Source organism: Silurus aristotelis (genome assembly GCF_946808225.1).
Source record: "Silurus aristotelis genome assembly, chromosome: 14".
Taxonomy (NCBI): domain Eukaryota; kingdom Metazoa; phylum Chordata; class Actinopteri; order Siluriformes; family Siluridae; genus Silurus; species Silurus aristotelis.
Window position 1 is genome coordinate 1658748 of NC_139587.1, and position 23677 is coordinate 1682424.

General features: G+C 40.7%; 2 protein-coding genes across 3 annotated transcripts; one reads left to right on the forward strand and one right to left on the reverse strand.

Annotated features, from left to right (window-relative positions):
- The first annotated feature begins 885 nt into the window (after positions 1-885).
- eif4ea (eukaryotic translation initiation factor 4ea) lies at positions 886-5516 on the forward strand. The gene is made up of 8 exons (XM_083559868.1): positions 886-1018; positions 1629-1732; positions 3606-3701; positions 3969-4032; positions 4175-4288; positions 4367-4506; positions 4619-4733; positions 5002-5516. Exons 1-7 carry the CDS (start codon positions 1001-1003, stop codon positions 4731-4733), a joined length of 651 nt encoding a protein of 216 aa, XP_083415994.1. The 5' UTR covers positions 886-1000; the 3' UTR covers positions 5002-5516.
- Positions 5517-6585: 1069 nt separating this feature from the next.
- adra1bb (adrenoceptor alpha 1Bb) lies at positions 6586-21640 on the reverse strand. 2 transcript variants are annotated; one of them, XM_083559806.1, is made up of 3 exons: positions 21081-21640; positions 18830-19981; positions 6586-7921 (listed from the first exon to the last, which is right to left on the reverse strand). In XM_083559806.1, the coding sequence occupies exons 2-3, from the start codon at positions 19743-19745 to the stop codon at positions 7395-7397; spliced, it is 1443 nt and encodes a 480-aa protein (XP_083415932.1). In that variant the 5' UTR covers positions 19746-19981; positions 21081-21640; the 3' UTR covers positions 6586-7394. The 2 variants fall into 2 exon arrangements, with proteins under 2 accessions (XP_083415932.1, XP_083415931.1); XM_083559805.1 differs by lacking the exon at positions 21081-21640 and having other exon boundaries at positions 18830-20249.
- Positions 21641-23677: the final 2037 nt, after the last annotated feature.

Here is a 23677-nt window from a genome sequence, read left to right on the forward strand (position 1 = left end):
GTTCGTCTTTTGTTTTTGTTTTGACGGCTCCGTGCTTTAAAAATGGCGCCACCTAAACCGCTTTAGGACCAGACATGCGCAGAATCATTACGACGCCTTTATTATTGTTTACATGCGTGTAATAATCTATAGATCACATGTACACATTATGGACTAAACATTGAGAATTTAGGATTATATGTGGAATGCGATGTTAAAAAAGCACATACTTATGACTAGGTGTCCACAAACATTTGACAACATAGTGTATGTTTACTGTATGTATATATATATATATGATATTGTGATTTGTGGTGAGAGTAGAGAGCAGGTTGAGAAGAGCCTGGAGAGGTGGAGGTACACGCTGGAGAGAAGGGGAATGAAAGTCAGTAAGAGTAGGACAGAGTACATGTGTGTGAGTGAGAGGGAGGGCAGTGGAGGGGTGCGGTTGCAGGGAGAAGAGGTGGAGAAGGTGGAGGAGTTCAGGTACCTGGGGTCAACAGTGCAAAGTAATGGAGAGTGTGTTAGAGAAGTGAAGAAAAGAGTGCAGGCAGGGTGGAGTGGGTGGAGAAGAGTGATAGCAGGAGTGATTTGTGATAGAAGAGTATCTGTGAGAGTGAAAGGGAAAGTTTATAGGACTGTGGTGAGACCTGAGATGTTGTATGGATTAGAGACCGTGACATTGAGTAAAAGACAGGAGGTGGAGCTGGAGGTAGCAGAGCTGAAGATGCTGAGATGTTCAGTGGGAGTGATGAGGATGGACAGGATTAGAAATGAGTTTATTAGAGGGACAGAACATGTAGGACGTTTTGGAGACAAACATCCATCCACCACATCCATAAAACAATCAAAATAAATAAATAAATGAATATTTTTAACATTTATCATTTTATTATTAAATCCCAGCTTTTAGGGAGGCGGTGTTTCATTTTCAAGTTACTCCCTACGAAGTGGAGTCTCTGTAGTGCACTCGGACACGTTGAATTGGGACACATCCCGGACGCCATCCCAGTGTCAGAAGATGGCGGCGGCTGAACCGGTGAGAGAAACGTGTGAAAGTGGAGCGTGTTTATGCGCTCAGGAGACACCTGGTTTAAAGTCCTTGTGGTGGAGCAGAAGCTCGAATCCTTCGTAGTTTCGCTTTTTATGTTTTTAATAATCCTCTTGGTTTCTATGAAGACGGAGTTAAACCAGCGTGAAACTGCGTTAGCTTTAGCTTAGTGGGCGGATATATGACTTAATTTAGGATTTATTTCTTTAAATATAAATATATAGATTTATTGTTCGTGGATTTTACGGAAATTAAACTAATGTCGCAATCTTTTAAGTTGAACTCACCCCTATGTTCGCTTACTTGTCAGTTCAGAGTCACCATTACACCATTATTTATAGAGGAATTCCTGAGCTGAAGTTGGACTCGTGTTTGATCAGAACCCGGATGTTAGTTCTTTTCTGAACCCCGGAGCTGAATCCTGGGTTCTGATTGGCTGAGGGAGGGCGTGACGACTGAACCGCTCCGTGTTGTGATGTTACAGGAAGTTAATCAGCGTGATGTTGGTGTGATGGAGTGATGGAGTGGACTTACCTGTCCTCAGGTTGTTTACAGAGCGCGTGTCTTTAACTGGATCTTCTGTTTGTTTTTTCTGCAGGAAGTTTCCCCAGATGCTCCGAATTCAGAGGAAGATCAGTGCGACGGAACCAGCAGAGAAATCGTGAATACTGAAGATTACATCAAACATCCACTACAGAACCGGTACAAAACCAACACCAGTGCAGAACCTAGAGTACTGAAACTGAATCCTTTTTACTGAACCCAAAACGCTCTGTACTGATCTCTGACCCGTAGTACTGTACTGATCCCTGACCCGTGGTACTGAACACTCTGTACTGATCCCTGACCCATAGTACTGTACTGATCCCTGACCCGTGGTACTGAACACTCTGTACTGATCCCTGACCCGTAGTACTGAACACTCTGTACTGATCCCTGACCCGTAGTACTGAACACTCTGTACTGATCCCTGACCCGTAGTACTGTACTGATGCCTGACCCGTGGTACTGAACACTCTGTACTGATCCCTGACCCGTAGTACTGAACACTCTGTACTGATCCCTGACCCGTAGTACTGTACTGATCCCTGACCCGTGGTACTGAACACTCTGTACTGATCCCTGACCCGTAGTACTGTACTGATGCCTGACCCGTGGTACTGAACACTCTGTACTGATCCCTGACCCGTAGTACTGAACACTCTGTACTGATCCCTGACCCGTAGTACTGTACTGATCCCTGACCCGTGGTACTGAACACTCTGTACTGATCCCTGACCCGTAGTACTGTACTGATCCCTGACCCGTAGTACTGAACGCTCTGTACTGATCTCTGACCCTTAGTACTGTACTGATCCCTGACCCGTAGTACTGTACTGATCCCTGACCCGTAGTACTGAACGCTCTGTACTGTTTCCTGACCTGTAGTACTGTACTGATCCCTGACCCGTAGTACTGAACGCTCTGTACTGTTTCCTGACCCGTAGTACTGTACTGATCCCTGACCCGTAGTACTGAACGCTCTGTACTGATCTCTGACCCGTAGTACTGTACTGATCCCTGACCCGTAGTACTGAACGCTCTGTACTGATCTCTGACCCGTAGTACTGTACTGATCCCTGACCCGTAGTACTGAACGCTCTGTACTGATCTCTGACCCTTAGTACTGTACTGATCCCTGACCCGTAGTACTGAACGCTCTGTACTGATCTCTGACCCTTAGTACTGTACTAATCCCTGACCCGTAGTACTGTACTGATCCCTGACCCGTAGTACTGAACGCTCTGTACTGATCTCTGACCCGTAGTACTGTACTGATCCCTGACCCGTAGTACTGAACGCTCTGTACTGATCTCTGACCCGTAGTACTGTACTGATCCCTGACCCGTAGTACTGAACGCTCTGTACTGATCTCTGACCCTTAGTACTGTACTAATCCCTGACCCGTAGTACTGTACTGATCCCTGACCCGTAGTACTGAACGCTCTGGACTGATTCCTGACCCGTAGTACTGTACTGATCCCTGACCCGTAGTACTGAATGCTCTGTACTGATCTCTGACCTGTAGTACTGTACTGATCCCTGACCCGTAGTACTGAACGCTCTGTACTGATCCCTGACCCGTAGTACTGTACTGATCCCTGACCCGTAGTACTGAACGCTCTGGACTGATTCCTGACCCGTAGTACTGAACACACTGTACTGATCCTTGAACTCTGAAGGCTCAGTACTGAACCCTGAACTTTGAATGCTCTGTGTTGACCTGACCTGGAACACTCCATACTGATGTGTTCTCAGTAGTTCTCCTTCTTCTCTTTTCTTCACCTCCTCCACTTTCCCTTTTTATTTCCCCATTCTTTTTCTGCTTCTTTTTTTTCTTCTTCTTTTCCTATACCTCATCTCCATTTTTCTCTGCCTTTTCTTGTCTGATGTGGTTTGTTAGATCTAATAACTAAAGGTCAGAGCAAACATTCCACATCGTCACGTCACATTCGTGCTGTCTCTGGTTCCCCTTTTAGTCGTGTGTGTGTTTGTGTGATGAACATGTGTGTTTTGTCCTTTTTCTCTCACACAGATGGGCTCTCTGGTTCTTTAAGAACGACAAAAGCAAAACATGGCAAGCCAACCTGCGACTCATCTCAAAGTTCGACACAGTTGAAGACTTCTGGGCGTAAGTTACCATCACTTATGAAATGTCATAATCACCGTGCAGTTTTTTTGATGAAACACTTACACACACACACACACACACACACACACACACACACCACTTACAAACTTATTAGATTGTTTTTAATAAGACGTCACCTTGGCGACCGTTATCAAATCGATTGATTGCACAGAAAGACCTGTAGGGGGCAGTGCATTACAGGTACATGCACTGAAAATGCATTTTTATACTTTTATCTGAATTTTATATATACTTTCTTTCTCTCAGACTTTACAATCACATCCAGCTCTCGAGTAACTTAATGTCCGGATGTGATTACTCACTGTTTAAGGTAAATATTATTATATTTTCTATATATTATTAAATAGTATATAATATTTGTAAAAATGATTACACACTTAAAAATGGCATTTTTCTTAAATAATACGTTTTCAAATGTCTGTGTGTGTGTGTGTGTGTGTGTGTGTGTGCAGGACGGTATCGAGCCCATGTGGGAGGATGAGAGGAATAAACGTGGCGGACGCTGGCTTATCACTCTGAATAAACAACAGCGCAGAGCCGATTTGGATCGCTTCTGGCTCGAGACGGTCTGCATTCTTTCTCACACACACACACACACATTTACATTGGAGGTGTTTGTTCATGTAGAACATTGTACGTTTTAGCTCCTGTGTCTGGTGGGCGAAGCGTTCGACGATCACAGCGATGACGTGTGCGGCGCCGTCGTCAACGTTCGGACGAAAGGAGACAAAATTGCAATATGGACGACGGACTATGAGAACAAGGACGCAATCGTACACATAGGGTAAAGACACATCAGTCATCAGTCAGAGAGACCCTGGTGTGCTTCAGGAACTGTTATGTGTTTAAAACAGATTTATACAGTGTGTGTGTGTGTGTGTGTGTGTGTGTGTCAGGCATGTGTATAAGGACAGATTAGGAGTTCCACCTAAAGTCATCATCGGCTATCAGTCTCACGCAGACACGGCCACGAAGAGCGGCTCCACCACTAAGAACAAATTTGTTGTCTGAGTAAGTTTTTCATTCATTATCCATCCATCCATCCATCCATCCATCCATCCATCCATCCATCCATCCATCCATCCATCCATCCATCCATCCATCCATCCATCCATCCATCCATCCATCCATCCATCCATCTCCCACTCTCTCGTATTCAGTCCCTCTCTCTCCCATTTAGTTTAAATGTTTACATTTTATTTTATGTTTCAAAATAATAATTTCCTGTTTAAAGGAAACATTTTCTAATTAATATTTGTTCTTTTATCGTCTCTTTCAGAAAGTGTAGCAGAAAATTCTTCATCTAACAAAAGTGAATACATTCTCGTTGCCAGATCTTTTACAGGAGAAATCCACGGGTGTTTATTTACACTAGAAATAAACACGTCTTCTTATACTGCTGTACAGTGTATAAATGTGAAACCATATGATTGTTTGTTTGTTTTTTTTATTTCTTTATACATTTTTTCCCACTTTTTATATGCCTTTACTGCGTGTTAACTGAGAAATGAGGCTTCATGTCATGGAGTGTGTTACGTTTCGAGGGTAAAAAAAAACAACACAGGACTCTTGCCGAATGCTAGACATTTATTAAGCTAATTTATTTCATTTTTTTTTACTTTTTTTTACAGCGATGTTCATTTCAGGCTGTTTTGTGCTCTTATAACTCGTGCGTTTGTTTTTTCCTCCACTGTTTAATAATAATCTTTAAAAAGGGAGTTTGGAGGAACACATGATTGTATGAGACTGTACAAGAGATGAGTGTAAATAAATTTGTACAGCGTGTTGTCTTAATCTTTGTGTGTGTGTGAGTGTGTGTGTGAGTGTGTGTGTGTGAGAGATATTGAGAGATTGTCGTACCATTGAAAAATGCACTAATGAGTGTACAGTATAAAGTCCTGAAGTTCTGGAGGATTTAAGTTCAGACAGTAATAAAAATGTCTGCGTCTTCATCCACGATCTCACGTCTTGTCCCGAGCCGATTTTAAAGCTGTGCGTGGATTCGGCTCTCCAGCATCAGTCTGAACTCCTGAGATTCTCAACATCATCTTTCTTCTCACTCAGGTTCCTCAGACGCTCTTCTTTTGCTCCTAAATTGTGTAAATCAGTTCCAGCTGACTGATGAATTTATGTGCTTAATTTTATGTGTTTACTAGAAAAATAAAATAATCCCCCCCCCCAAAAAAATGATATATTTAAAACTAGATATTAAATAATTATTATAGATAATTGTTAAATAATGGATTGTTCATTTCATTATTCAATCAATTTATCATAAATAATGAATAATTTTTATGGCACTGTATAAGAAAGGATTAAGTGATTAATTAATTGTTTAATATTCATGTAAAAAAATTTAACAATTAATTTATTACTTTATTATTGACTTAAATTTATAGTATAAAAATGATCAAATAAATTATTTCATTATCCATTTATTATTATTTATTAATTAAATATATTTTTAGTCATAATTTAAATAATTGTTTAATGTATATTTTTTATTATTTGTAAAATTGTTTAGTTCTTCAATTATCAGTTAATTAACTACGATTATTATTATTATTATTATTATTATTATTATTAAATGACGTCTGGAGATCTGACACAGTGAGCAGGTTATGAATTTGGTTCATCTTCGTCTTGTACAGTAAAAGAGGAGGAAGTTCAGGAATCATTAGGATTCATGAGGAATCATCTTTACAGTGTCCTGATGAAGATTTTTCGGGACCAGAGAAAACTCTTCTTCTCCTCTCCTGTCCTCCATAAAAGATCTCAGGTAAAAATGAATAATAATAATAATGTAGAGTGTAAATAAAAGGCGAGATGTTGAAGGTTGTTGAAACGACGACAGACTCAATTCTTACAAATGACACTTTTTATTAAATAAACGAGTGTCGCATCAAACACGCAAACATCACATGAATCGTTTAGTCCAGAATTTCTTCTCTGAGACGTTTAGGGTTTCAGGGTTTATCTTAAAACTGTGGCTGGATGAAGATCATCAGCTTCACTTACAGTTTTCTTATTCTGTGAGAAGAAGTGTGATGATCAGGAGGTGTTCTGTGTGAGAAACACTCGAGGTTCTGGAAAGGGGTGAAGGAGAAAAGCGAGCAAACGAGGAGAAAACGTCACTGGTCTCATTTTTATCGAAACAAATTACCAACAAATTTGTAAAAAGAAATAAAAAGGCTAAAGTATTGGGACACATGACTTCTCCAGCTACATGAGGTTCTTCTCTAAACTGAAAGTTGGAAGCACATCATTTTGTAGGACGTCTTTGCATGAAATTTTCTCTTCAGTTCAACTTGAAGACCACAAACCTGATTCAGAATGACAATGCCCCCTGTGCACCAAACCAGTTCCATGAAGATCTGCTTTCCATGGGTGTGGAAGGTCTTGAGTGGCCTGCAGGTGAACAGCTCTTCACCCTCTCACCTGCATCAGTACCTGATTTTACAACACCCTCGGATAAGCAGAAAACTCTAGTGGAACAACATCTCAAAAAAGTGGAGCTTGTTTTAAGAGCAAATGAGGATTTGGATGTTGAAATTCATACTATGGTGAGAAGGTGTCCACAAACCTTTGTGAGAAAACGATGACTTTGCAAAAAACATTGTCTAATTTTTGACATTTATTAATGACACGTAAACATGGAGTTTATGAGTCAGTTTAGGAACAACGATCTTCACCACTTGATTTATCGTGCGTCTCCTTGCCAGAGAGGGTCTCTGCATTTTTGCGATTGATCTGTCCGTTGTCTTGCGGCGTATCTTCTCTGACAGGCTCCAGCGGCCGATCTGTAAAATTCTCCACCAACACCGAGTTGTTCCTGCTTCGTGAGGGTCCGTGTCCGTGTCCATGCTCAGAGAACGGAAACTGACTCTTGATCCCAGGACTTGGACACGGACTGGAGAAAGACAGCGTTCTATGGCTGCCGTACATGTAGCTGCTGAAGTTCTCCATGGAGTCTCTGGAGTCTTTCCTGGCCTGGCAGAAGGAGGAGGCGACTCCAGGAGGTGGAAACGTCCTCCACGCCGAGCCACGCCTCCAGCAGCGCAGGATTCGGGCGAACGCCCGGCGGAACTCGCGGCTGTAACACGGGTAGATGACGGGGTTCACGCAGCTGTTGAAGTAGCCGAGCCAGAAGACGAATTTAAAGACGGCTTCTGGTGGACGCAGGTCAGGGTTGAAGGAGACTGGAAGAGAAGAACACGATCACAGTTTCAGTTCCTCAAGGGTTTTTAAGATGATTAACTGTGAGAAATGCAAACAAGAGATGAAGGTAAGCATCCTAAAGCTGAATATGGAGGGAAAATATCATGATGAACAACAATAAGTTCTTTAAAACAACATCCACAGGTTTGCCAGAAGGTTGCAATCAAGGTGCCAGTAAGTAAGACATCTTTCAGACAGCTCCAAATATTGGGATCAAAGGAAGATATACAGTGGGTACGGAAAGTATTCAGACCCCCTTAAATTTGTCACTCTTTGTTATATTGCAGCCATTTGCTAAAATCATTTAAGTTCATTCTTCTTCCTCATGAATGTACACACAGCTCCCCATACTGACAGAAAAACACAGAATTGTTGACCTTTTTGCAGATTTATTAAAAAAGAAAAACTGAAATATCACATGGTCCTAAGTATTCAGACCCTTTGCTGTGACACTCATATATTTAACTCAGGTGCTCTCCATTTCTTCTGATCATCCTTGAGATGGTTCTACACCTTCATTTGAGTCCAGAAATTTTTGATTATACTGATTGGACTTGATTAGGAAAGCCACACACCTGTTTATATAAGACCTTACAGATCACAATGCATGTCAGAGCAAATGAGAATCATTAAGGTCAAAGGAACTGCCTGAAGAGCTCAGAGACAGAATTGTGGCAAGGCACAGATCTGGCCAAGGTTCCAAAAAATTTTTTGCTGCACTTAAGGTTCCTAAGAGCACAGTGGCCTCCATAATCCTCAAATGGAAGGCGTTTGGGACGACCAGAACCCTTCCTAGAGCTGGCCGACCGGCCAAACTGAGCTATCGGGGGGGGAGAAGACCCTTGGTGAGAGAGGTAAAGAAGAACCCAAAGATCACTGTGGCTGAGCTCCAGAGATGCAGTCGGGAGATGGAAGAAAGTTGTAGAAAGTCAACTATCACTGCAGCCCTTCACCAGTGGGGCTTTATAGCAGAGTGGCCCAACGGAAGCCTCTCCTCAGTGCAGGACACATGAAAACCCGCATGGGGGTGTTTTTCAGCTGCAGGGACAGGACGACTGGTTGCAATCAAGGGAAAGATGAATGCGGCCAAGCACAGGGATATCCTGGACGAAAACCTTCTCCAGAGTGCTTTGGACCTCAGACTGGGCTGAAGGTTTACCTTCCAACAAGACAATGACCCTAAGCACACAGCTAAAATAACGATGGAGTGGCTTCACAACAACTCTGTGACTGTTCTTGAATGGCCCAGCCAGAGCAATGACTTAAACCCAATTGAGCATCTCTGGAGAGACCTAAAAATAGCTGTCCACCAACGTTTACCATCCAACCTGACAGAACTGGAGAGGATCTGCAAGGAGGAATGGCAGAGGATCCCCAAATCCAGGTGTGAAAAACTTGTTGCATCTTTCCCAAAAAGACTCCTGGCTGTATTAGATCAAAAGGGGGCTTCTACTAAATACTGAGCAAAGGGTCTGAATACTTAGGACCATGTGATATTTCAGTTTTTCTTTTTTAATAAATCTGCAACAGTGTCAACAATTCTGTGTTTTTCTGTCAGTATGGGGAGCTATGTGTACATTCATGAGTAAAAAAAAGGAACTTAAATGATTTCAGCAAATGGCTGCAAAATAAAAAAGAGTGAAAAATTTAAGGGGGTCTGAATACTTTCCGTACCCACTGTAAATATACTACAGAATATAGAATACAGACGTTTCCAGTGATTTGTGTCACAAACTGTCCTCAACTGTATCAGACGTCTTTGGATGCCCAAACCTGTTCCAGCATGATGATGCTTTTGTGCACAAAACCAGATCCATGAAGATCTGCTTTCCATGGGTTGGAGTGGAAGATCTCCTGCTATAGAGCTCATAAATGAAACACTGATTGCACCCCAGGCCTCCTCATCCATCAGTATCTGACAACACCTGTGTGGCTGAATTTCACACAAATCTCCAGAAAATTCAGTGGATCATCTTTTCAGAAGAGTGAAGAACGTTCTATAAGCAAATAGTAAGTGAATGTGATATGATGGGAACCGAAATGTGGGATGAATGTGAAGGAAGACTGCAGTTTCTACTCACCTGACCTTTATAAACGATTAATTTATACTAATTACGACGACTGTAATCCTGTTTTTTCTTCAGGGTTCACAAAATATTCTATGAATTCTTGATTTAATGCGTTTCATGTTGTGACCAGTAGATGGCGGTATTACGCAATGTATAAATATAGAAGGATCTCGTCTAGGCTGCAGACACTTCCGACCCCGAGTATAACTCATCACCATCACACACACACACACACACACACACACACACACACACACACACACACACACACACACACACACACAGTGTAAGAATATGTATATATTTACAAAATATTACACGCTTTCTCTGTATTTATGACTTAAACAAAACTGAGGTTATAAAATTTGTTGATAGATAGATAGATAGATAGATAGATAGATAGATAGATAGATAGATAGATAGATAGATAGATAGATAGATAGATAGATAGATAGATAGATAGATAGATAGATAGATAGAGGTTTGGTGTTTATGTTATATAAAACTCTACCAGTACCAATTATTTATACTGTTAACATGATTTAATTCTCTGTGTGTGTGTGTGTGTGTGTGTGTGTGTGTAAGAAAAAAATAGAAAGGTTTAGGGTATTTGTACAAGTACATTTTTTGTTGCAAAATTTCCTAGATTTATTAAGAAACCCAAGTTTCTTTAAAATATATGATATAAATCCTAAATCACACACCACGTGTGCGGGGGTACAAACTTTTGCACTTGACTGCATGCAAACATCGAGTCACGCTAACACGTTTGCAGCACAGCATGGGCACGCTCGAGTCTTCCTGTGCAGATATTTTTATAGGAGGAGGTGCTCAAAAAAACATGAAACAGAAAAGAGAGGTTTTCATTTGTCTCTGAATACATCTCACATACACACAAACACACACACACACACACACACACTCACACACACACACACTCACACACACACACACACACTCACACACACACACACACACACACACACACACACACACACACACACTCACACACACACACACACACACACACACACACACACACACACACACACACACACACACACACACACACACACACACACACACACACACTTCTTTCATGAGGCATTACCTAAACATCTCCTAACATCAAACATCATGGTAAAACAACCTGTCCATCTTCATCACTCCCAACGAACATCTCAACATCTTCAGCTCTGCTACCTCCAGCTTTAAGAAACAGCATGGGATATGTGACGCAGAGATCAAACAAACTTCAGAGTGGATAGATAGACTGATGGATGTATGGATGGATGGATGGATGGATGGATGGATGGAGATGGATGGATGGATGGATGGATAGATATAAGAGTGGATGGTTTGATGGATGGATGGATGAATCTTTCTATCTATCACACTTTTGTTCATATAATTTGAACTTGGATAAAAGGTTCTACTCATCCTGAACAGCACTAATGGAGTTTTCACGTATAATCACCGATCCTGCAACTTGTAACTGAACTTCCTCCATGAACTGAATTGTTGTTCAGCTCTGGAGCTCGTTCACTCGGGTGTTAGTGAAGTGGTACTGATGTAGGTGAGAAGGTGAGGAGGTCTGGGGTGTATTCAGGATTCACAATTATCCCACAGGTGTTCAATAGTGTTCATATCTCTACAGCAGGAGATCTTCCACTCCAACGTTCCCATATAAAGCATGTCTTCATGGATCCATGCACAGGTGCATCGTCATGCTGGAACAGGTTTGGGTTTTCTGAGTTTATATATTACACAAACAGATTGATTTTTTAGACTTTATTTTGTAATATTACTGTTTTTCCAGCTCCTAATTCGGAATGTGATGATGCTTAGCAATGTTTTGTGTAAGAATAATGAGCTTCAGATGCTTCAGAGCCTCGGTTATGAGTCAGAGTAATGCAGTAATAGACTTATGTTGTGCAATGCACACAGCATTGTGTGCGTATTAGTATTTTTCCCCCATAAAATTTACAGACAAAGCACTAGTGTGAGACGGAGTAGTAGAGAAATTAGCATGCTAAGTGTAAAGGGATCATAAGAGAACATTAAACCAACTTGAGTTCTACAAGTTTTTACTGTAGGTTTTTTCTGTCAGTTTTTACTATCTGAAGTGTTTGAAATATGACCCAATAACTCACTACACGCTGTCCAGAAAGACAATGGGTCTGAGCCACGCTGGCCCCCAACCAATAAAGAAAACAGGATGTTATGGTACAGACTGTATATCTTTCGCTCATTCGCTTCCTTCAAGGTTCTCCGTGAAATATTCAGCGATAAAACCTTTGTGTTTTTTCCCCAGGCATCATTGTGCATGTCAGAAATCTCAGCGTTAATAAATCGCTTCTTAGATACAAGACAGATCTTAAGAGTACATTGAGTTACACAGGAGTCGGTCTGGTCGAATCCAAACCCAGGTTGTTTGTACAGGTGTAAACCCAGACACGGGGCTCAAACCATCAGAGGCCCAACTGGTAGAGCTTCAGCTATCAGTTATTTTATTATTCTCCTCACAAATATTATAAACATTGTCCAAGGATAATAAATAAGTCATTTTATATTACAAGCTCAAATGTGATTGGTCAGTAGGTGTTCTTTTTTTTTCTACAGCTTCAGCAATATGTTATGGTGTCCAGAGCAGAAGGAGAAGTTGTTGAACATGTATGGAGGGAGGTCTCAGCTCACATAGTGGGAAAAACATCCTATTAGATGTTCCACAAGATTCTAATTAACCAGAAACAGAAATATCATATGACAAGTCAAACTCAGTGGTGGACAAAGTACACAAATCATGTAGTTGAGTTACAGTAGAGACACTCAGTAAAATGTGACTTCAGTAAAAGTGTCCCTTTAAACTTTCACTTGAGTAAAAGTGCAAAAGTTTTTGCCTTCAAAATTACCTAAGTATCCAAAGTACTGATTTATTATAACTCTAATGTTCCTATGATCATTTTAATTACAAGATTCTTCACTTAAACACCTCAGTTTATGTGTAAAGACTCGAATGTGACTCTCAGCACACTGATCTATTAATAGAATGATATTAAAGACTCAAACACTGATTGATATCTAATAAATGGTCACGTGTGTGGTGGTGAGTTCGAGTCTGGAGTCATTTATTCCTCTCTAAATGTTCTGCTTGATGTTGAACTGATGCTGTTGGTGATCAGTAGATGCACCAAGCGTCGATCAGAACACGTGTAAAACAGAGCGTGCGCTCGATCCTGATTGGTGACTCGCTGCGTGTTTCACCAGTTACGCTTTTATCCTAGTCAATGATTACACTAAATGTAGTTGAGTAAAAAGTCAAATATTTGACTTTGAAATGTAAAGTTACAGCAAAATTCTCCTCAAATGGAAATAATCCAGTAAAGTACAGATACGTGAAAAAACTACTTAATTACAGTAACGAATTATATTTACTTTATTACTGTTCAACACTGATTATACTTTTAGATGTGCTGTTACTGAAAAATAACCAGCTTGGAACAGGAACTTAATTTTCTTACATCTTCGTTACACAACCACTGTTTTTGTATGAGATGAAGTGTTTTATTCCCAGATGTCACCAAGATTATCCAGATAATTTTCACTACCACACTGAGATCATTCACAGCCAAATTTACAGTGACTGGTACAAAGACCTGACACTGGAGACTCCTTCAGTAATTTTTCCAAAAATGTGATGTAGAAAACAAGAATAGATGGATAGATAGATAGATAGATAGATAGATAGATAGATAGATAGATAGATAGACAGACAGACAGACAGACAGACAGACAGACAGACAGACAGACTGTATGGCCAAATGTTTGTGAAAACCAGACCAAAAGATTGGTATAGGAATCTTCCTGAACATCCAAGTCCACATTTAGTTCCCATTTTGCTCTTATAATATACTCCACTCTTCTGGGAAGATGTTCCACTAGTGGAGATTTGTGGAGATTCATTGAGACACGAGGGTGTTAGTAAATTCAGATACTGATGTAGGTGAGGTGAGGAGGCCTGGGGTTCAGTCAGCATTCACATTCATCCAGTTTAATAGGGTAAAGATAAGAACTCTATAGCAGGAGATCTTTCACTTCAGCTTTCCTATGTATCTTCTTTTATCTGGCTTTGTGCACAGTGGGATTGTTATGCTGGAAAAGGTTTGGGTCTCTTAGTTCAAGTGAAGGGAAAAGGTATTAGCGGGTTTAAGCCTTACATTTCTGAGGTTATCTTTGTATCTAAAGGTCTAGTTTCTCTAAATAAAAACCCGAAGCTCTGCGTTGGCACACTCTCCATCTGATCAGGTTTAAAAATAGGAACTTGTGAGCAGATCTGTTGAGCGATTTGTCGCCGCCATGATTTTATCTCATCGTCCCACCCCTTAATCTACAGGAAGATAAAGCACCACGATACAACTCAGGAAATCCCAGGACCCGGAGCAGAGGGCTGATCTTTACTCTGAGAAATCTTGTCTAATTAAGAGCCAATCCAGCTGCACTGTGGCCTCGGGGCCGTGACCTCGGCCAGCAGAGGAATGACTCTGATGTTAATGCGTTTATAAAAACCACACAATCCTAAACATCTCCCATTTTCACACACTGTCCCCCCCGGAGCACAGCTGGATCAGCAGTAGCCCTGCAAGACGAAAAGAGGAAATGTAGAGGAAAATAAAACCCCTCTCCTTCTCCCTCTCATTCTCTCTGTCTTCCTCCACGGCCTTCCCCATGACCACAACAGAAGGTCGATGATATGAATTGTCTATAGCTCTCTGCGTGACCTGGAGCTGGATTTCTGGCGTAGATTGAACACAGACTAAGCAGAATTTTTTTAAACAGAAACCACACTAACGGAGATACGACTGAAGTCCACACTCGGTGCTCAGTGTGTGTCCAGATACATGAAAGCTCACACCAGATCTCCACTACATTTTCACTGGTTTTAACACCAAGCTTCTACACCAAAACCAGCTGCAGAGGATTAAACCTGCACAGAGTTGTGGTTTATTAGTGACTGGCTCGAGTTTCAGAACACACATCGTGAAGTTGATGCTGCAGAGGGAAAGAGTGGATGTTCTTTACTCGCTAAAACACAAATTCGCTCTGCTCAAACAAAACACGCCTGAGAAACGTTGAACAAGTTCATATCTAAATGTTGGCAATGTCTTTATTATGGGAAATTATTCTTTTATTATACGAACAGTTGTGTGTGTGAGTACGTGTGTGTGTGTGTGTGTGTGTGTGTATACACTGTGCAAAGTTCTATCTATCTATCTATCTATCTATCTATCTATCTATCTATCTATCTATCTATCTATCTATCTATCTATCTATCTATCTATCTATCTATCTATCTATCTATCTATCTATCTATCTATTTGTGTGGCTGTATTTTTCCTTATTCCTGTGAGATATTAGCATCTGTCTCTCATGCTACCCAGAAAGACATTGTTATTGCTAATAAAAAATCCAAACAATCTCAGACCTATGGAATAACAATCAGTGTGAGCTTCTAAAAATAAACAAGCTTCTTTCCTGACTCAAATTTCTTTTTATATATCAGTGAGAAATCTGGCACAGAAACAGTGGAGATGCGTAGCTGCTGGATTCCCAGAATGCAAGGCAACTCTATTGTATGCACATATATATATATATATATACAGTGAGGAAAATAAGTATTTGAACACCCTGCTATTTTGCAAGTTCTCCCACTTAGAAATAATGGAGGGGTCTGAAATTGTCATCGTAGGTGCATGTCCACTGTGAGAGACATAATCTAAAAAAAAAAAAATGCAGAAATCACAATATATGATTTTTAAACTATTTATTTGTATGATACAGCTGCAAATAAGTATTTGAACACCTGTCTATCAGCTAGAATTCTGACCCTCAAAGACCTGTTAGTCTGCCTTTAAAATGTCCACCTCCACTACATTTATAATCCTAAATTAGATGCACCTTTTTGAGGTCATTAGCTGCATAAAGACACCTGTCCACCCCATAAAATCAGTAAGAATCCAACTACTAACATGGCCAAGACCAAAGAGCTGTTCAAAGACACTAGAGACAAAATTGTACACCTCCACAAGGCTGGAAAGGGCTACGGTAAAATTGCCAAGCAGCTTGGTGAAAAAAGGTCCACTGTTGGAGCAATCATTAGAAAATGGAAGAAGCTAAACATGACTGTCAATCTCCCTCAGACTGGGGCTCCATGCAAGATCTTACCTCGTGGGGTCTCAATGATCCTAAGGAAGGTGAGAAATCAGCCCAGAACTACACGGGAGGAGCTGGTCAATGACCTGAAAAGAGCTGGGACCACCGTTTCCAAGGTTACTGTTGGTAATACACTAAGACATCATGGTTTGAAATCATGCATGGCACGGAAGGTCCCCCTGCTTAAACCAGTACATGTCCAGGCACATCTTAAGTTTGTCAATGACCATTTGGATGATCCAAAAGAGTCATGGGAGAAAGTCATGTGGTCAGATGAGACCAAAATAGAACTTTTGGGTCATAATTCCATTAAACGTGTTTGGAGGAAGAAGAATGATGAGTACCATCCCAAGAACACCATCCCTACTGTGAAGCATGGGGGTGGTAGCATCATGCTTTGGGGGTGTTTTTCTGCACATGGGACAGGGCGACTGCACTGTATTAAGGAGAGGATGACCGGGGCCATGTATTGCGAGATTTTGGGGAACAACCTCCTTCCCTCAGTCAGAGCATTGAAGATGGGTCGAGGCTGGGTCTTCCAACATGACAATGACCCGAAGCACACAGCCAGGATAACCAAGGAGTGGCTCTGTAAGAAGCATATCAAGGTTCTGGTGTGGCCTAGCCAGTATCCAGACCTGAACCCAATAGAGAATCTTTGGAGGGAGCTCAAACTCCATGTTTCTCAGCGACAGGCCAGAAACCTGACTGATCTAGAGAAGATCTGTGTGGAGGAGTGGGCCAAAATCCCTCCTGCAGTGTGTGCAAATGTGGTGAAGAACTACAGGAAACGTTTGACCTCTGTAATTGCAAACAAAGGCTCCTGTACCAAATATTAACATTGACTTTCTCAGGTGTTCAAATACTTATTTGCAACTGTATCATACAAATAAATAGTTAAAGAAATCATACATTCTGATTTCTTTTTTTTTCTTTTTAGATTATGTCTCTCACAGTGGACATGCACCTACGATGACAATTTCAGACCCTCCATGATTTCTAAGTGGGAGAACTTGCAAAATAGCAGGGTGTTCAAATACTTATTTTCCTCACTGTATATATATATATATATATATATATATATATATATATATATATATATATATATATATATATATATATATATATATATATAATGCACACACACACACACACACACACACACACACACACACACACACACATATATATATATATATATATATATATATATATATATATATATATATATATATATATATATATATAATGCACACACACACACACACGCACACACACACACACACACACACACACACACACACACACATATATATATATATATATACAGTATATATACAGTATATTAGAAGGTGAAAGCACTGGACATATTGAAGCACTAAAGCTCCGCTGCATCACTCTGATTAAGTAGGAATAAACAGAAGGAAAAATTGCTATCAGCATGTAATCAAAAGGGATTGTGGGAAAACGAAATAATAATATTTGTCAGTGGATTTGTCCAGGATTCTACCACCCTACACTTTCCCCACAACGGACAACCCGGATGAACCCTTAATGATTTCATCTCTTCACCATAAGAGTGCAATTACTGGGAATTCGGAGTACACACTCCAAATATGAAGTCATCATAAAACCCCTATCTTACACTATATAAGACTATTCCTGCACGTTCCTGCACTAATGGAGCTTCAGGATTCCATTGATCACCTATTAACCTGCTCTGTTTCCTGGGTTGAATCGGGTGGAATTGCACAGGAAACACTAAAATGTGCAAGACAAGGTGTTCTTCTGCACCAGGGTTGGGATCCTGAGCCTTATCCGAAAGAGTTAAACTACTTTGGAAGATAAGAACCTGTAACAATATGTAGAAATTCCTGATGAAGGTTTTATTCACACACACACACACACACACACACACACACACACACACACACACACACACACACAGACACACACACACACACACACACACACACACACACACACACACACACACACACACAATTATATGGAGGAAGTGCTAGCTTAGTGGTTAAGATACTTCTGATTAAAAGATTGGGAGTTTAAATCCCAGGCCCAAAAAACTGTCACTGTTGGGCCCTTGAGCACGGCCCCTAACCCCCCCTTTAACTGCTCAGTTGTACAAAATGAAAAATGTGAGGCTGTTAATGACTCATAAAGAACACAGGTAGTGCTTCAAAATCAAAGAGAGTTCCATGTAGGCACATTTTTGTACCATAGGAACCCCTGATGAAGAACTGGAATGTAGTTTTAAACGACATGGAGACAATAATAATAATAATAATAATAATAATAATAATAATAATAATAATAATAATAATAATAATAATAAGTGCAATGGATTAGAACCAAAATGTGCCTTGGGTCCACTCGTGGGAACCAAAAGCAGAGCCCAGAGCGAGAACTGAGCATAGCGAGCAGACATTTAGATTTGCCTCAAGTCTCCTAAATTATGTAAATAAACTGTGATATGTAAATTATTATTATTATAATTATTATAATTATTATAATAATAATAATAATAATAATTATTATTATTATTATTATTATTATTATTATTATTATTATTATTATTATTATTATACATACCTATAGGTAGGGTGATGAAGAAGGGCAGCCAGCACGCAGTAAACGCTCCGACCAGAACTCCCACTGTTTTGGCTGCTTTTTTCTCCCGGGAGAATTTCAGCACTGTGACCATGAGCGCGCTCCTCTGCTGGTGCTGGTGATGTTGATGGTTATGGTGCTGTGCCGCTTCCTCGCGCGTCCTGGAGCCCTGGTGGATCCTCAACGTGACATCGGTGGAGTTGATCCTCTCCTTCCGGACACCCAGCTTCAAACTCCGACTCGTACGTTTGGCCACGATGTAGACACGGCAGTACATGGCGAGGATGACCGCCAGCGGGATGTAGAAGGACGCGAGCGACGAGAAGAGCGCGTAGTAGGGTTCTTTGGTGATGTCGCACGCGGTGTCGTCCGGCGAGCGCGCCTGCTTCCAGCCGAGCAGTGGGCCGACGGAGATGAGCACGGAGGCGAGCCACACCGAGAGCGCAGCGAGCGCGGCGCGGCGACGCGTCACGATGCACGAGTAGGCTAGCGGGCGGCTCACGCCGACGTACCGGTCCACGGAGATGACGCACAGGCTCAGGATGGACGCCGTGCAACACAGCACGTCTAGCGCGGCCCACACGTCGCAGAACACGCTGCCGAACGCCCAGCGCCCTAGGATCTCTTGCGCCGCAGACACCGGCAGCACGGCGGCGCTGAGAAGCAGGTCCGCCGCCGCCAGGTTCGCGATCAGCCAGTGCGTCGGCGCCCGAAGTCGCCTGTCCCGCAGCACCGACGCCACCACCAGCGCGTTGCCTAACGCCGCGAACACGATAAACGCGCCCAGGACCAGACCCAGGGGAAGCGCCCGGGAGAGGCGCAAGGCCGGGTGGTGCGCTCCGGTCTTGTTACACCCGGTGCCGTTAAAGAGCGCGCACGAGTCATTTTCGGGAACCATGGCTGCGAGACATGATCATCTCTCCTCCAGGCGGTGAAAGTTGGAGCGGTGCAAACACTCCGGGTGTCTGAGCTCCACCGCGCGACTCCAGATCCCTGATGCGCACCGCGTCACACCCCCTTTTCCTTTTTCCTGTGGACTGATTTCTTTAGGCGGTGGGGTTGATGGGTTAGTGAGGGTATTGTGAAGCACTTTCCGGCTCCTTGATCATCTCAGCAGTGTGTCAGAGGTGTGTGCTGGAGTAAGAACCGCAGACGAACTAATTAGTAAACACTTGAACAAAATGTTTCAGACTTTACCAACATTATAAATTCATTATAAATTTCCGCGCTTAATCTTTATTTAGTTCGATTTTTTTTTCACTGGAAAGGAAACTGAAAATCTTCTACCTATTATGTCCTTCTTCCTTCCTTCCTCCCTTTATTTATACAAGTATGTATACAAAGTGAAGAATTCCCCCAAATATCTAAAGAAAAATCTAAAAGACTCCAAATTACTTCTACTTCTATTAATAGCAGTAATGAACACGTTCTGTTTTATAGGTTTTGAACTTTTAAAGCAAAAAAAAAAAAAAAAATCATTTATATAAGAATAAAGGAATTGTATTTTGTGGAATCACCACATAGGACATAAAATGTAAAATGATGCAAACATTTTAGAAGGTTGGTCATTTTAGTTAAGGTAACATTAATCATCATCATCATCATCATCATCATCATCATCATCATCATCATCAACAGAGTAAAACTTCCTTGGACAGATTCTTGTAAAGTCAAAATAGCTTTCCATATACAATAATTGTTCATTTCCCCAAACATTATAGAGATTATTATAATTCCAGCACGATAATATTTAATTTATTAGTCTAAATATTCAAATAAATTGTACAAGCCATTATTACATCACAATGCTGTTATCTGATTGGTCAGAAGGTCTTGATTAAATTTCGTAGTTTAGTAGTAGTTCAGCAGCAAATTTCTAGTTTGGATAAATGTTAAGGTTTGGTTTTTTGTATCCACCGATATGATGACATTTCCAGTAAGGAGATGGTTAAACATTTAATTAAGGAGTCTCCAGTGTCAGCACTTTGTCTTATTAACTTTAGGAGAGTTCAGAATATAAGGAGAGATTATAATACATTATAATGCACGACATAACAGGAAGTACGTTCTTTCACACACATTCCACATCATCGAGTAAATCTTTAAAAGCATGACATGTTTCGGTCCAGAATATCGCCAGAACTTACATTTCCTGGAGCTATGAAGTTAATGTAATGATCTCTAATTTAGCATTGTGTAAACCGCATGCTGAAATGATCACACACACACATACCTCAAAATACGTCATTTGGCTCCAGATTCTGGTTCTGCTTCCAAATTTTGGACCAGAGACCAAATCTTTTCGCTTGGTCTGATATTGCTGATGGAACCATATGATTAGGATTCATGAAAGAGCCTAGGCCGTTATGCAGGGGCAGCTAGTCACCAGTAAACTAGAAGTTGGAGGATTTTTGTGCTGAATATTAAACATGAAAATGAAGCTAATGTCAAACTCCAGTCATGTCAGACAACCATCATTTTTGGTTGATTGCAATAATCACTTAAATATGCAACATGGCGGGTTAGAAAAGTATTTTTAGTCGATGTGGCACAGCTGTGTTTTTGCAGCATGGCCGTATTATTCTGTGATAATACAGTGATGCTCTGGGATTTAAAGTCCATGTAGCTTCTTGAGTATGATTCGGAGTCGTTTCTATTCATACAGTTCTTATGTCACATTTTGCATTGAAGTTTGGATCCTCCACAATTGAGGTTCTGGTTTCATGAATGTAAAAATTCAGACAGGGTAAACAATATACAAAAAAAACCTTGGAAGGTTCAGGGGTGAGGTCGGTGTTTACACAAGTTCATGCACGAGATTGCAAGCAAATTGTTATTGACTCTGGAACATTTGATATTTTCTTTGGAAAAGTAATTACCAGTGGGACTCTAGGACGTCTCAGTAACTGGGTTTTGTGTTTACACATTAATGTTATGGAATTATTGCTCGTTTGCATGTGTGTGTGTGTGTGTGTGTGTGTGTGTGTGTGTGTGTGTGTGTGTGTGTGTGTGTGGAGGTGTGTGTGTTTGGACATGGACATACTGTGAACATGCTGAAGTACACATCTAAACAATAGCTGTAAACTGTAAACATTTCAACATAAATGTATCTATCGATGTGACAGTCTCACAAAAGAGTCTCTTCACTGACACGCCTTGAGGTTCCACACAGAACACGTGTCAGATATAAACATGAAACAATGGAACGGTACTGATGTACGTGTTTGGAGAAGTTGTACATGCTGTACTAATCCTAAATGACTCACTGTCACACCTATGTGAGAAAGAACCTTGTGTTCAGGTTTATTTCTGTATTATTGCGATTACAGTACGAGATTCAACTCACTGTTGCACAATTCTGACTTGCAATTGACTTGTTTCTATGACAACACACTTTACATCAAATAATACTTTAAATGTAACCTAAACTAGCACTTGTCCAAACAAAAACCATTTATCCGGGCTTGGGCCGTTATGCTTTTTACTCAAGAATATTATAAAATGAAACTAATTATTTGTTTTCCAAAAGACTTGAAAGTCACGAAAAATCTCCATAAATCCAGTTCTTCAGATATGATGTTTAATAAAATAGTATATTGATATTAATAAACAGGTTTCACTAAGAACAGTTATGATTAGCATGGATCTGGTGAAATCTTTTCATCCATCCATCCATCCATCCATCCATCCATCCATCCATCCATCCATCCATCCATCCATCCATCCAATCATCCATCCATCCATCCATCCATCCATCCATCCATCCATCCATCTACTTTTATGACATTTGGCAGATTCCCTTATTCAGAGAGACTGCCATCCATCTTTTTCACTTTTCTCTTTATCTCTTTCTGTTGTATTGAATGAAAATCTTTATTTCTTTCTCTTTTCCCACTTCATGATTAAGTAATGAAATCTGACAGATCTGATAATGTTGCTGTTTGATCTCAGTCTCAGCCAGCAGATCAAAATTCCTACAAATTTGACATCAATGCGGCTACACGTTTGTTCTGATTTCAGCTGAATTTCTGTCTTTGTGTATTAGCGTCTCACGAGACTTAAAGCGAGTATTGTATGTGAGTTTATTTGTCTAAGATCATGTTCAAATAAACCCGAAACATTCATCTCAAATGAGGGAACATGTCTTTCACCAAAATTAGCTACTAGCTAATAATTTCTGTCTGCACTCTGTGAGGAGGTAAAACATTTATGTGCGTAATCTGGAGTTATTACCACGGAACACGATCACTAGTTTTGAAGATGAAGATGATCAGTTGTCTGGTGTAAACATTCCTTAATGTTGTGTCATTAATAATGTTTGGTTATCCAAGCACCTTATTTTTACATCCATCAGATCTAATTGCATATTAAAAACCTAAAGATATAAGTTAATCAGTATTTCTTTCTATGGAACAGCTAGCTATCAAGCTAGCATGTTAGTGAACCAGGAATCAGAGACCATTTATGGTGTACTCATGTAATCATAGACACAAACAAAGTGTCTAGCTAAAGGCTAGCCCAAGCAGACTGGTCGATGAGGACGGCAGAGGACATCTTGGTTTGGATGGTAGATTTTTCATGACAAATAATCACATGGCAAGAAATACAGTGATGAAAAATAGTCAAGAGCATTTTAACGAGATTAATTCTGACAGCATGGATAAATGGAGGCTGAGAAAGACCTCACTGCAGCACCTAAAGTCCAAGGAGTGAAGATGGACCTGGCCAAAGCATAAACCTTAATTTCACAGACAACAAACACACTAATGGAACAACTGGAACACGATGGACCACCCCCTGGACCTTTGGTTGAACTATGACCAAGTAGGC